We start from the raw sequence: 15,692 nt of genomic DNA on the forward strand, positions 1-15,692 counted from the left end.
GGTTCCACTTCAAATTCTTTTAAAAAAGTTTACTTGTTTTGTATAAAAATTTTGAAAAATGATATTTCAGTGCATGTAAAAATTTAGAAACTTTAATTCGGTCTCGGTCGTTAAACATTTCATTTCTAATTTCACCCTTACATGAGCACAAATTCTCATAGACACCAGTATTCACCTAAACTGTTCTTTGAGAATGCTGAAACAAAGTGTTCTGTGTTCTTTTGCCTAGTGCAGTAGGGGCAGGGAAGGCCTATATGAATTGGCTGTCAACTTTGGAATGGGTTGACTGGAGGAACCCTTCCACTTGACATTGAAGGAGTCGAGTTTGACATAGGAGTAGGTCAGGAGCTAGGGAGGGCCTGCCCATACTGGACTCAGATCTCCTAGCGACCACTTTCATGTCAAGGCGGAGCATGGGCCCATTTTAGCCCATACTTAGTCCCCGATGCCCACATCATCAGATCTATGTAAAGGTAAAGCAAAATCATCTGAACCCACAAGAGACCCTTTGTGTTTCTGGTTTTGCATCTGTGTGCGTGTGTGTGTGCGCGTGCCTGTGTTTGCACACGTGCGCATGTCTTGACAGGTTAAATGTACATCCCCAGTTCGCTGGGTCCGGCCTCGATCAGTGGCGCAGACTTGTAAACATGGATCATGCATCTCATTTAAAAGGTCCAGTTATGCACTGTCCAGCACATTGATGGCCTAATTCACATGTTTGATGTGGTTGTGGCCACCAAGTTAAAAAATCTCCCTCATTAAGTTATGATCTAATCTTTAGTGTTGATCATTCACAAAAAAACCATTAAAAACTCAGACTTAGACATTTTTCCAAGTAACAAGTATCCAAGTACTTGGATACAATTTCACTGAAATGTTAACTCTATCGCTTTTGCAACCACTTGTTCTTTCGCTTCTTGTTTGCGGAGTGGGATATTATTCCGCTCACCTGACTGGACGTGGCCCTTGTAAGTGGAAGGATTCAGCTTACAGGATAAGGACAACGGTTGCTTGAAAATATCACCAGGTTGATGGCAGGTCACGAGTTCGAAACAGTGGTGGAGCCAAGATTTTTCTTCCGTGGGGCACTTGCATTGACGACACAACTTTGGTGTGGCCATTGCATAAACTTTTAGAGTCATAACAATGTGAATTTAACACAATATAAAGAATTTTTTTATGGACAGGCGTGGGCCCACCCCAAACAACAAGTAGCTCCACTACTGGTTCTAAACCCACGAAGTATTCACCTCTCAACTTCACTTTCCCTTTCTCAATAATGGATGGGAAAACTACAGCCCTGGATGCTTTTTAGGGTGTCTGTTTCATTGTAGAAATAAGATCTGCAGTAGGATCTGAAATCAGTGTATTTCAGGTCTGTCCTCATCCCCATTCAATATATATATATATATATATATATATATAATTAAGATTCATGCTGCTAAGATCATCTTTTGTTTAAGTCAAAGATCTTTCAATGCACACTTTTTAGTGCAGCATGAGATTTGAGATCTGAAGCTATTGAACACTACCTCAAGCGCAACAATAGGACCTCTTGGTCGTGTTTGAAAGGGCCAAATCTCAAACCTAAACACCAGGAAACGCATGTGTCCAAGAGGAGTGGATTATAATACTCCAAGTATATATGCGAAGAAAGGTTCACAAACACGGAAAAATTTTGAGATCTGCATACTTGTATGTAATACAACTATTTGCTAGGGTCTTCAGTTTTCTAGTTGGGAACCAAAGTGAGCTATAAATTGAGTTGAGATATGGCCAACCAGAGGGCAGGCCAGTTTTTTCTTTAGAGTTGGGTCATCAATCTTGGGATCAAAGCCTAAGTTCAAAAAGTAAAACTTGAGGTCTTGTATACTAAGACGCATGTTTAAGAAGAACCTAAAAAAAACATTGGCATGGGCGCCATCTCTTGAATGGCCCCAAAGGTTCAAAATGGATACTGAATGCCTACCAAGCCCGGCCCCAACTGTTAGACCATCCCCTCGGGATTGGCATGTATGCGATGAATATGCCCATTATCTCTTATGCACATGAAGCAAAGAATGCGTGTTCCTTTTAGTTTTCATTGCGTGTTCTCAACATTTTATGCACCAAACTATAGATTATATGTTGCTGATCATATTTTGGATGCATTATGAGGTCCTGATGAAGGGAATCCTCTAAAGACAGGACTGCCCAGTGGGCCAGCGAGTGGGTCTTGCCTTTACATCAAAGCTCCGTCGGTGATGATATGTAATTGAACTCAAATGTACATTGTGAGCGTCGATCATCACGTCCGTATCGGTCCCTGAATATTGGCCAATTGATGCGAGTCATACTTAATTGTTTGAATGTGGAGAAAAGAAAGAAAGTTTATCTTTTTAAGGGTGTCGGCCCGATATTATTGGGCCAATTCGATGTGTATCGACCAATACGAATCGATGATGACAAAAGTTTAATAATTTCATTTCGCAATCATTAATCGTAAGAAGAAAAAGAAAACTACATATTTTATCGAGGGAGGGAAAAGAAACAGGAGTCACAAGATATAGACCTTATTGAGTCCCGATCGGACCCTGCTTGCCTTGCCCGATCCAAAATGGGCGTTTAAATGAACCGGACCACTCTTTTGGGGACCCGATTCATGAATGCCCGAAATTTTTTCTTTTTCTTTTTCTGTATACGCAACAATTTCCATCACTCGCTGTTTTGTGTCGACCAGAGGGTCAATTGCAAATTCTCAAAATAGAAGCACATGGTTTACGAATTTTTCAAAAAAAATTACAACTTTTTTAGTAAATGAGTCTCACTATATCTTCACTTCTTTGAGGTTGTGTTTGATGGCTTTCGATCTAAGATCCAAAAACCACCCTGAATGAAACTTTTGTCATGTAACAAAGATTCTGATAAGGAGCATGTGGCCACCAAGCATGATTGCCATTGGCCGCTACCTTTATCCTCTCTTATAAAAACACTGCCCATGTGCGCCCTCTTGCCCGCACTCAGATATGCTGTATATATATATATATATATATATATATATATATAGCATGCCACTATTGGAGGGGACCCTGTTCAGTAAATATCTTTCATGATCAGTATTAATTTCATATGCTTGACCATGATATGAATTCAACCAAGGTTCAACATTATTATGGAGTCGGTGTACATATAGACTCAAAGGTCAATAGTGCCATATTGTGTTAATGTACCAAACACGATAAATTTAATTAGGAAAATAGTTTGGTTTCTTGGGATACATAATGCAGAAGCACTTAGGGAAAGAACGCTCCTCTAGCAAACATTGAATGGTCTATAGACAGGCTCCTCTCACACCTAGCTTGCCCTATTACTCCACACTTGCGCCCAACCTTAGTGGGTGGCAACAGCCTGGTTCCAGCCACGACTTGTGTTGTGTTCTCTTTTGGAAAATAAAATGGTGGTACTCTTGCTTCTGATAGATACGCCGCCTGTACCTATTCCGGCGAGCCCAAACTCATGAGCTCCAGAATTTGTGGCCCCCCAGTTCAAGGCTTTAAGCTCCAAATGATCTGACCGGGCACCGGGTCGTCGGAGGCTCGAACCTCATGGGCATCCAAATTCCGGCCACCCGGCACAGCAAAAGTATTTAATTTATTCATATGCAAACAGTTTAAGAAAGAAAGAAAGAACCCGAAAATTAAAATGTGTTGCTACATCGTTACCGGCGAACCAGAAATAATTTCCAAAACCCCCCAAGTTGACTCCAAAATTTATTCATATGCCTACTGCCCGCATCAGGCCACAGGAGGAAAGCGATCGGAATTTGGCTGTTCCATCTTCCATGCAGGGGCCGACATAATTTTGTTCGTCTTCTTCTAATTGTCAAACGAAGATGGTGGTCGCATGTGAAACCTGATTGCTGCACGATAATTACAAGCATTCTTTAATTACCCGTTTGGATGCACCTTAAGATCACGCTGGAATCCCGTTTTTTCTTTCAAAATCGGTCGAGAAAAAGCTGTTTGGGCCCTGAAATCAGGTTTCTGCCGTGACGTTAGCACGCATTATCTAATCTTGATTAGATGCATGATTCTACTCTATGACGAAGATTGCAATCTATCGATAAGAGATTGGTATTGATGGATAAAGAAGACTTTCGAAGGAGATAAATGAACATGCATGCAAGCGTCAGAAATTTATATAAAACTACCAACAAGATAAGAAATAAGAGTTTTGATTCAAAAAGCATCCACAGAAATGGAGCCCGTTATCCCGCTTCTGTACATATGTATAATCTGTTGATGTTGCTGATCTTCCATTGACATTTATGACGCTTTTTCTTTTTTACTTTTAGTTTCGTACAATTTTCTTCCAATTGTTAATTGGTGTGAACTCCTTAACTAAGCGTCCTTCCTTTTAAGATCAGTTTGCATTTGGATCAGTCAAATCACAAAATTTGGGGAAGAGATCCAACTTAGATCAAGTTCTGTGCAACTAAAGAGAAGTTTAAAACCTCAAGTGCACGAGAAACAGAGAAATCAAATTTTGAGATAATCCAAGCGACCAAAGAAAATTAAAAGCATACAAACTATAAACCAAACTGTTCGATCAAATTCAAGATAGACAGAAAACAAGAACAGTCGGGAATGAGTGATGTCAATATATCCAATTTAGGTCGAATATTAGACTGAACTGTTTCAAAAAAATCGGACATGAAAAAAAAAAGAAATTAATATTCAATTAAAAAATCGGATCAAAACTGGACTTAAGAAATGACATCTCATCGCATTTGGATTTGGATTCAGATATAAATAAATATCTTATCTGATTCGGATACTGCTTTGGATCAGATTTATCTTTAAACAAATATCCTTTATATAATGTTCTTATTTTGAAATCAGTCAAATTCGGTTCAAAATTCAGATTTAGATATGAATGTAAATTGGATGTGGATCATATTCAGATTGTGAAATCGCATTCAGATTCGAAATCTGATTGGGATACGATTTTTATTTGTTCATATTATAACCCGAATTTGAAATATCTGAAAAAGCAAATACGGCTAAAGATATATTCGATTCGAATCTAATCCGTGACATCCCTAATTTGGAAACCAACTCGTTAGACTACCAACAATTTTTCGCACGCTTTTCTGCATCTCTTTCAAGGATGCGCACTTGATCTCCAACAAATCTATCTATCTGAATCCGTGGAGCCCTTTATTAGGTTTTATGTTCCACATCTAACTAATTCAACGATTTTGCTTTTCTTTTTGTTAAAGAGAACCAAGAGAGAACCATGCACGAAGCAGCATATCACCGTCGGGGAGGTTTTGCCTTAGTCCAGCATCTGGAAACCAGTAAAATATTCCAAAGCATGCAGTTTCTCGAAACGAAGAGACACTACTAAGCATGTCATTTATTAAGGCCGATTTCCCTTCATAACAGTTGTAACTTTCAGCTTGATTATTGGAGTATATTCTTCATTTTATATACAGGAACCCACTCGCGTGCAGCTTCGCGCACTAAAAGGGAAGAAAGGACAAGCAGTAATCACTTCGACAAGTGAAAAGCAAGATAGATTGGAACCTTATCTGAACTATCGATGGTGATTCCTTTAAAAGGTACATCATCTCATCGATTAGTTTATGATTATGAACTACCGGTTCTCCTTTAACTACAGTTTAAGGTAGAACCAGGGGCGGTGGCAAGTGTAGGCATGGTGTGGGCAATTGCCCACACAGGCTCATAAAAAAATATATTTATTGTCATATTGAAACGTCATTGCATTGTAGTTTTTCTCATTTACTTAAAAGCGCCCTTAAAAATTTTAAATTATGCAACTAGTCTCACGTAACCAGAATTTTCTGGGTCCTTCCCTGGTAAAAACTTCCCCAGAAAATATCTTCATTTCGCTTTGTGGTCTTGAAACAATTGTACGTTCGCAATTGCGAAGAACATGTGATAATGGAACTTTTTTGTTGTTTTGTGTTATTTGTAGCTCTATGATGTGCTCTTCTTTGTGCGTCATTTATTTTTTATTCTCCCGCAGCCGGAGAACACTTTCTCATGTTTGGTCTCATTTGCATTTCCTCAACCTTTTTTCCCCACCTTGTTGTTACAAGTTAACATCAAGTTGGGTGCCTGTCCGGGGGCATGCAAGACTCATGAGAGACCAGACCAATGGAGGTTAGGATCGGATGATACAGCACAAGTTTGGTCTTCATAATTTGCGAAGTCTAGTGAGGAGATCTAGAATCAAATTTCACAAGTTGATCAAAGTTGTTCTTCGATGCCTTCAACGGACTTGGATCATGTTGATCGAACAAAGCCAAAACAAGCATGAACTAAGTTCGTATCGGATTGATCAAACTGATGGTTTGAGTCGATTGCTATTGTGTATTGGATAATTTAATGGGTCTTTTTAAAAGCTTTCCTGCATGTGATCTGGATATTTCACTAGGTGGACCAATTTAGAGCTCCAAGTTAAAAGGATGTCTACAGTTCAGTACCTGTCAAGATCGTTTTCTACCACCTGGTTCGAGCAGGGGCCTGGATCTTTATGACGATTTGACATGCCTAAATTAGTGACTTATGTGAAGTCCCTGATTTGGTAGAGATGACATCGATCCACTTTGGACTTTGGACTTTCAGAAGTTGAAAAAAATGGGTGGTTTGGGTTATGAAACTTTGGTTGGAAAATTACATACCTGGTTGATTTCGAGTATGAAAAGTCTTGGTTAGGTAAGAATTTTTGCTAGCTGCTATATACTGGAGCAGGTGGGTTTCGGGTTGCTTGAAGTGCATCTGCTGGCGTCAGGTCCTCCAAATCTGGTATGAATAGATTAAATGTGTAGAGGGAGCAGCTTTGCATGTTCAAACTGTTTTTCACAGGCTCGGTGTGCAGAGGCTTAAAGGGGAAAGTGGAATGAATTGAGTCGGTTTTAGTGTGAACCAGGTTGTGTCCAAACAGATTTTCTCAAATGGAAGGCACAATAACCAGCAAGTGGGACTCTCCGGCCACCCTTGTCTGGTGGGCAGTTGCCGGACTAAGCCCTGATAGCAGCCGGAAAATGCGTTCCCGGGAAGCTGCCATGGTCTTCAAACATGGTGTGCAGCCATTGGGCACAGGCGGCCAGCACAACCAAAGGATGGCTTGACTTAGTTTGGGTACTTGTCATGCTTCACAATTATTTGGTTGAATTTTCTGTAGTGCAGGAGTCCTTATTGAAACCTAAAACCTGTGAAATTTCTATAAAACTAGACATCCAACTGTAATTATTAGCTATGAAACGAAAGCATTTTGAAAAAATAGTGCCAAAATTAAACTGTTATGAAAAGTGGAAGCAAAATCAAGAAATTAACCTGGAAAAGAAGATTCCAACTGACTAATGTTCTAGATTTTCCAACCATTTATTGGCGTCAATTTCTAATATCCTTAACAAATTTATGATTCGTTCATGAAAAACAGTTCAATTATGAAAACTTTTCCTATTCTAGTTGTTCTCAGGAATGACCGTCTCAGAAATCCCAAGTGAAAGGAACTCATATATTTTCATACGCTTTCAAGTCACTTTAATTGAAGATTTTTTTTTTTTCCTTTCGCTAATCGAACTTCCAAGCACCGCATTATTGTCTTATCAACAGCCTTAAATGTCTTCGTTATTCCTTGGAATTGCTATACTTTCACTTTACTATATCCTTTATCATTTTCATATTTATGCCAACGTGTGCGCCTTTCTTCTAGATGTAGAGTTTCCTGTTGAGCCTCAGATCATGAAGAAAGCAACTCCAAAAAGTCGATCAACCAGGCTTTATGAACAATTAATTTCCAAGAAGACGTGAGATACTGTTTTAGGGCTCCACCAACTCTATATGGATCCAGGAAATCAGGCACAATAGCGGACCCTGTAAACTACCCCAACCATCGATTGTCTGCCCAACGATTAAAAGGAAAGAGTGCAGAAGCTGTCTGGGTGCAAGCACGAAGCTAGTGATGGAATTTCAATGCTGCAATCTACAAAGAACTTCATAATACAAGTACTTTTGTTTTCTCCTTTTCAATAATGAACAACTTTAGTCCACTTAAGCAGACAGCCTCCTACACGGTAAGCCATGGGTGTGAACACAATACAGAGTAACGACATCAACTGATCTTAGACCGGATGCATGTTTGAATAACACACACATATATATATATATATCAAAGAGAGAGAGAGAGAGAGATTAATAAGTGGTAGATTACTTGGATGTTAGACATAAATACTGAACAATCTCAGCTTTCAAACTTTTTCAAATTAGGGGTTCAAGGAAAAACAATGAGAAAAAAGTGCAAACTACTAACAGTGGATGATAAAATTGCCCATCACATTTTTCTTTTTGTTTTTTCTCAACAATCTTTGAAAAGATAAATAACTGACTTTGTTCCTCATCTGTCTAGCATATAAATATCTAGTACCTATTAATCTCTCTCTTTCTCTCTCTCTCTCTCTCTCTCTCTCTCTCTCTCTCTATATATATATATATATATATATATATATATATATATATATATATATATATATATATATATATATATATATATATATAGACACACACACATTTAACCACAGATTAGGTGGGTTTGACCATGATCCCTTCACATCAAGGCCAATTTGAAACCACTTGATGGTGATAAATACTTGTTTACAAAAAACCAATATAGCTATAAGAGTAATCCTGAGGTTTGTCACGTAACAAAGATTCAAAAGCTGCATCACCAGAAAGTAGAGTCGCACGGCAGCCCCGCTTAGCAGTAAACCTAACTTCTCTGACTCGTCACAACAACCCAATTAGATGCTGTGCTTCTTTACCTTTCTTTCCTTTTCACCAAAGCCAAAAGAAAATCTCTTTCAATCTTTTAGAGATACAATTCAAAAGATGAATCTTACTTTCGCCGAACAAAACGTGAGCCTAACAAGCTCTTCGTACGTTCTTCTTTTGATCATACGCATGGTTGTGAAACTTGCTCAGTTGACTCACTCGGCAATTCAATGACTGCCGCGATGTGGAAAGCAGGTGGAAACAATTAGTTGGTGAAAGTCGTTTTCATCACAGATCATGGTTCAATCCATGAAGTATAATTTACAGAAAGCAAATGACGATTCGCTCCTTTAAAGGAAGATAATAGATCGGGTGTTATATATAATTTTCTTATGTACAATACATATACAAACTCACCCTCACCCACCCACACACACACACACACACACACATCGTGAAACAATATGCAAACGATCATGAGTGGTAAACTTTTCCGGTTGCCACTTCAAAACTAATGCTATAATGGAAATGGCGATCACAACGTGGGCCAAAAGATCGATGTGAGAGCAAAGAAAACGAGATTAGAGGGTACTTTTCATCATCTTCTCTGTTGGAGAGAGTCAGAGAAATTACTTTTATCAGCATACCGCTAGTCCTGGGGTGCCCTTGAATGCCCAGTTCAACTTCATCTTCTCATTCATATTAACTTTTAGGCTTGTCGCCTCAGCTGACTAAACAAATTCTTTATATATATATATATGTATATAAGGGCGGCCGGAGCACTACCAGTGGTGGAGGAGACGGAGAGAGTGGTGACTGGTGAGGAAGGTGCCAGTGGCTCTGGCTGCCTTTTGAAGTGGGGAACAACCAGCCACCAAGCAGATGTTCCCTCCCAGCTGCCCATTCCCGCATTTAATATCACAAAATCCTCGTGATATTGACGGTCAAAGACACGTGTATCCCTTGTCCTCCCCCGCTTTTCCGGCGGTCAGTGGGGCGGGAGGAAGACGGGGCCACTGGGGTTTTCTCACGAGGACCTGCCGTTGGAAAGGAGAAAAGCACGCACCGGCGTCATCTCGCCGATAAGCAGCGGTCGACGACCACGCCACGTATAGGTTCCAGAACGAGCGTCAGCCAGTTGCAGAGATACCCAACGTTGACTAGAACCCGCCCGGAAAAGGAAATCTACGATTCTTAGTGATGCCCAGGGGTCTAGTTGGTACCACCTGATCCCGGACCCATGTTGGATTTGACGTGAATGGAAGAGGTTTGATCAAGTTGAAGAAAGGAGTGACCATGGTTTACGAACAAATCTGGACACAGTTGTGATCTACTTGTCGCTAATTAATGTAAAAGGCAAAAGGTTGCAGATTCTTTTCAGCAATTGATTTGGCTTAGACATGTCTTTCTTTGGGTTCTATTTAGTTGGAGGAAGATCCTGGACTCTTGTCTACCATTTGTCGGGCTTTTTGCCTGATTTCTAAAAAATTATTTTGCTTGCCTTTTTCGCCGAATAGATGTGTGAATTTTGATCCTGACATTAGTTGAGTTCCTAGAAAGTTATTTTCATGGTTGTAGTAAGAAAGTAAAAAACGTAAGTTATGTAAAAGAAGCTCCTCCGGCCATTCTCTGGTCGCTAAGAAACCGAGCAGATTCAGAAAAATAGGAAAGGAAAGAAGGGGTCGTCATTTTCTGACCACCCACTAAGTTGTAAAGGGGACTGAGTTGGCCTCGCCAAGCACTGTCCGCCCTAAGCGGTGCCTGTCTAAACTGTCTTCTCGGGTCGCAATGATCAACGAGTACTTGCTATTTTGAAGAGAAGAAAAAGTTGCACCTGGTTTCCCCCATTTCCTGTCACTTGAGAAAAGATAGAAAACAGAACAAAGTGGCCCATGATATGCTTTTCGTAAAATCATGGGGACCATGATCACTGCCGGAGGTGAATTCCATCCTCAAAAGCAACGGTTAACGGCCGGTGTTCAGATCTTTCTTTCTAGTCAGTCTATCTGTCTATGCCCCGCCTGAGGGGGCGTCGCCCTTAATCTGTATTTTCTTTTCCTGCTGCAACTTCTCATCTTTCCCCTGTTTCCATCTCTGTCTCTGCTAATCTGGTTCTGCTGTTGGTTGCTGTGATACGAAGCACGGCATCTCTTTCTCTCTCTCATATTACAAACTTCTTCTCTATTGAAGAAGCAATGTTTTTGAAGCCTTTGATAATTTGTTTTAGCCAAACTCTGCATGTTAATTTGGTGTTGCAGCCAAAACCAAACTCCAAGCGTCCTTTCGCGTGTCATCCAATTCCCTCCATCTTTACCTTTCAGAAAATTCATACTTGGTTTCAACCAAATCCGGACTGCACCAAAGAATTCATTCATCACTGCCCCCTTCCTCCAAATCAATCTCTGAATCAATATTTATTTAACGAAACACATCGTAATTAACTCTGCATCTTAAAGAAGAATACTGCCATCGATCTCTATTTTTCCATTTATGAATTAGAAATCAACATACACGTAGTAGTCGAAATATGTTCGATAGATATTGGAACAATCAATCTATCTATTCGTCTGCTTCATTTGATTGAAGCAACAGGAGAGGAAGAGTGTTTGGATGAGGAATATCTCTCCCTCATCCTGGGACCATGTAAAAATCCAGTCGACATGAAAAATAATTTATTTTTAGCAACAATGAAAAATGTGAAAATTAAAAAAAAAAAAAAAAAAAGAAGAAGAAGAGTCCAGCTGGAAGGGACACCCCGGCTCAATGAGCATCACAAAAACCTGGTTATAATGCGTATCAACACAAAGGCGTCCAGCTTTGTGGTCCCCAGGAGCCTCCTATTCCCAACCATTGCCCAGAAAGTTTGTGGCCGTGGACCCCACATTTAGAAAGCCCCCGAACGCCATTGGTTACTCAAGCTCATTTGCTCTCACGTCACCGCTCTTCAAAAATTTCTCCTTCCCTTCTTTTTCTTTTATTCTTCTCTTCTTTGCTTTTAATATCGCATAATTTTTAGTAAGTATGATGTAATTGACTCAGGTGGTTGTCGCTTCCCTATATATGGGGGAGCCCAACCTCCCCTTGCAATTCGCTACTAAGCCAAACCCCAAGCCTCCTTCTTTCTTCCAAACCGAGGAAGAGAAACTCTTGTTTCTCTCTCTCTCTCTCCCTTTATTTTCCTCTGTTTCTCTCTTTCTCTCTCCCCTCCCCTCGAAGAACACAGAAAAATATTGAGGGAGGGAGAAGATGGCATCATCTGATCATGAGAACGAAAACAATGGAGTCGTCGAGGATGCATGGGATTACAAAGGCCAACCTGCTAAGCCTTCCCATTCTGGAGGCTGGTTGTGCGCTGCTGCCATCCTAGGCATTTCTCTCTCTCTCTCTCTTTCTCTTTATATAAAGTATTGGGTGTTGTTTTTCCAACATGTTGAAGAAATCAGGGGAAAGTTTTGAGATATGAACATGCATGGCGTTGGTGGTGTTTGAAACAGGGGTGGAGCTGACTGAGAGGCTAACGACGCTAGGGATTGGGGTGAACCTGGTGACGTACCTCACAGGGGTGATGCACCTGGGAAATGCAGAGTCGGCCAACATCGTGACCAACTTCATGGGCGCCTCCTTCATGCTCTGCCTCTTCGGCGGTTTCATCGCCGACACCTTCTTGGGCCGATACCTCACCATTGCCATCTTCACCACCGTTCAGGCCATGGTAGTTACACAGAGACCCACCTCCTCCTCCTCCTCCTCCTCTCCGTTTCCCTTCATTTTTACTTTCTTTCTTCTTGAGAAATTGTGATTCAAGTGATCGATTGTTATCGAGGCGCTCACTGGAGGCACGCCGCCTCTTCGGAAATGAGCCAATGATGGCGTACATGGTGTCAACAATACGCACGAAACTTGCTGGACCAAAAGGTAGAGGTCATATAGAAAAGGGAGACAAAGTAAAAGGCTATCAGTCTCCAAAAAACGAGAGCTCTGTACATGTGGCTTGGTGGGTCCAAATTTAAGACCTTGAACGTTGAAGGAGGTCAAGAGTTCCACACCGAGAGCGCGTCTTTTCGCCAAATCTAAGTGGTCGGTTCCATTTCCCTAAGAGCAGGGAAAAGAAAAAAAAATGGAAACTGCGTATATATTTGTTCATGAAATGGCTTGCATCTAACCAAAATAATTTTTTTTTTATAATGAACATACAGGTGAAAGAAAAAAGCCTTACTCAAAAGGCCTTTCTTTATGTTCTGATTCCAAGCCTCGGATTCCCTGTTTTCCTGGGCTTCAAATTTTCTTCTCTCTTTTCCAGGGTGTGACCATTCTTACAATAAGTACCATCGTACCCAGCCTCCGGCCGCCACCTTGCTCTCCAGAGGGCACATGCGTGCAGGCAAGCGGGAAACAGCTCTCCCTTCTCTACGTTGCCCTCTACCTCACCGCCCTCGGCACAGGAGGCCTGAAATCCAGCGTCTCTGGCTTCGGCACCGATCAATTTGACGAGTCGTCGCCGACGGAGAAGTCTAAGATGATCTCCTTCTTCAGTTGGTTCTTCTTCTTCATCAGCATCGGTTCCCTAGCCGCAGTCACCGTGCTTGTGTACGTGCAAGACAACTTCGGAAGGAAATGGGGCTACGGGGTATGCGCTTGTGCCATCCTCGCGGCACTGCTGCTGTTCGTAAGTGGAACGAGAATTTATCGCTTCAAGAAGCTCGCCGGGAGTCCCATTACTCAGGTCGCTAGAGTCATCGCCACAGCGTGGACGAATAGAAACAGAGATCTACCTTCAGACCCCTCTCTCCTTTATCAGGGAGAATTAGAACCTGAAACTGATGATACCTGCAAAAGAAGAACTGTCACCACCTTGTCACATTCCAAACAGTTCAGGTATATGACCTTCATCCAGTGTTCTTTTCATGATATTTTAGTCATTTTTCCAGAATTTAAACCACGTGATGCTGTTATGTGGGCCAGAAGATTTATAACAGGACTGGATTTGCCGAAGGACTAGAACAAAATGTCACCAAACTTTCTATACATTAAGATGACTTTTTTAGAAGTACTCAATTACTGGATAAGCCTACGAAGTTACTAGTCAATGCCCGGTGGACATTCGGACTCATGTTACCGAGAACAAGCTGCCAAAATGACATGTCCTGTGATATTCGTTCTATAGGTAGTGAGATAAATGACTAGAACGGTGCAGGCAGCCATAGAAAGTAGGTGAGTTACATGGTATTAACACATAAACTAGATCCTGCCTGCTTGTTACTTGGAGATGAGATGGAAGCAACTTTTGTGTTGATTTTACCTCGATACATTCACGGTTTTGGCGTTGACGGCATTTCAATTTTCTCATTAATTTGATGTGAACCAACTACCTTTTGTTTTATTACAAGACGATTACAGGCCCTTGATTGGGAAATGAGACTGAGAAAGGAAAGGTAGAGGACCAAGACAGGCGTGAAAGTGTTTTGTAGTCATAAGGGTAGTTGGGCCCATGGTTTATGCACCTGATGTGATGTTACCAGTGTCACATTCATCCTTAGCGCGTCCTTGGATATGGACCATATGGTTAGGTAATATAATGGGCATATTGAATTCTGATGATTTCTTGATCGCATTCCGATCTCTGATGCAGGTTTCTTGATAAGGCGGCAATTGTTGTAGACAACCCTGATGTAGAAACGGGAAAAGGGCGCATGAACTTACCTACACTGACACAAGTTGAAGAGGTGAAGATGGTAGTCAGCATGATGCCCATCTGGGCCACGACCATAATGTTTTGGACGGTCTATGCACAGATGACAACATTGTCGGTGCAACAAGCCACAACAATGGACAGACACGTCGGGAAATCCTTCGAAATCCCTCCGGCGTCGCTAACCGTTTTCTTCGTGGGAAGCATACTGCTAACCGTGCCCATTTACGACCGGATAGTCGTTCCCGTCGCTCGGAGATTCACCGGCAGGAAAGAGGGGATGACTACCCTCCAAAGGATTTCAGTTGGCCTAGTTTTATCCATCTTTGCCATGGTCGCTGCGGCTCTGGCCGAGATAAAGAGGCTTACAGTGGCCCATGCCAACCCCAACCCGGAGGGGTTAGTGCCCTTGAGTGTGTTCTGGCTGGTGCCTCAATTTTTTCTTGTGGGTGCAGGGGAGGCCTTTACCTACATTGGGCAGCTGGATTTTTTCCTAAGAGAGTGCCCTAATGGGATGAAGACCATAAGCACGGGGTTGTTCCTTACCACCCTCTCCCTTGGTTTCTTCGTCAGCTCAGCCCTTGTCGCCATAGTTGCTAAGATCACATCAGGAGATGGTACAAGCGGGTGGATACCTGATGACCTGAGCAAGGGGAAGCTCTATAACTTCTACTGGCTGCTAGCGGCCCTGAGCGTGCTCAACTTAGTCTTCTACCTGTTAAGCGCAAAGGGGTACGTGTACAAAGAGCAGAGAGTGTCGACTACCAGCGTTGATGAGGAAGAGAGTGCAATAGAGATGGAAACTTGCGGACAGGCATAGAGGAAAGAAGAAGAAGAGCATATATCTCTAATGTCAAAGGGGTGAAATTTTTTGTGTTTCATCTTCAACATAGGATCGGGAGACCGGCAAGGGTTCTTCTGAACTAGCCCGAGCACAAAAACGTCGCGTAGTGTGTTGAAAGCTTGTATGTTAGCTCCGGAGTGTCTATATACCAGAATTATGTTTCCTGGTGATAGATGTTTTGAGCTCTTTGGGGATCTGTGCCTTTCCATGCACACATACACGCGCACATAGTGACTGTGGTTCATTATTGTCTTCTGATATTCATAATGCAAAGGGCTAAGAGAGATAATGACTTGTCACTGCAAATTGGAATATTATATGTTCATTCCATCCCAAACCGTTCATACGTGTGTGTGAGAGAGAGAGAGATAATGAGGTC

The 15,692-nt window shown here is 41.6% G+C and overlaps 1 protein-coding gene across 1 annotated transcript; it reads left to right on the forward strand.

Moving 5' to 3' along the window:
- Positions 1-11,857: 11,857 nt before the first annotated feature.
- Positions 11,858-15,630, forward strand: LOC116253037 (protein NRT1/ PTR FAMILY 6.3-like). The gene is made up of 4 exons (XM_031627758.1): positions 11,858-12,147; positions 12,275-12,492; positions 13,081-13,655; positions 14,410-15,630. Exons 1-4 carry the CDS (start codon positions 12,027-12,029, stop codon positions 15,287-15,289), a joined length of 1,794 nt encoding a protein of 597 aa, XP_031483618.1. The 5' UTR covers positions 11,858-12,026; the 3' UTR covers positions 15,290-15,630.
- Positions 15,631-15,692: the final 62 nt, after the last annotated feature.

Source organism: Nymphaea colorata, chromosome 4, assembly GCF_008831285.2.
Source record: "Nymphaea colorata isolate Beijing-Zhang1983 chromosome 4, ASM883128v2, whole genome shotgun sequence".
NCBI classification, from domain to species: Eukaryota; Viridiplantae; Streptophyta; class Magnoliopsida; order Nymphaeales; family Nymphaeaceae; genus Nymphaea; species Nymphaea colorata.

What these genes read in the sequence shown, in the direction of transcription:
- LOC116253037 (XM_031627758.1), top strand. Translation starts at nt 12,027, where the DNA reads ATGGCATCATCTGATCATGAGAACGAAAACAATGGAGTCGTCGAGGAT. An exon ending in GTGCGCTGCTGCCATCCTAG is followed by an intron (nt 12,148 to 12,274) that starts GCATTTCTCTCT and finishes TGTTTGAAACAG; the next exon opens with GGGTGGAGCTGACTGAGAGG. An exon ending in TCACCACCGTTCAGGCCATG is followed by an intron (nt 12,493 to 13,080) that starts GTAGTTACACAG and finishes TCTCTTTTCCAG; the next exon opens with GGTGTGACCATTCTTACAAT.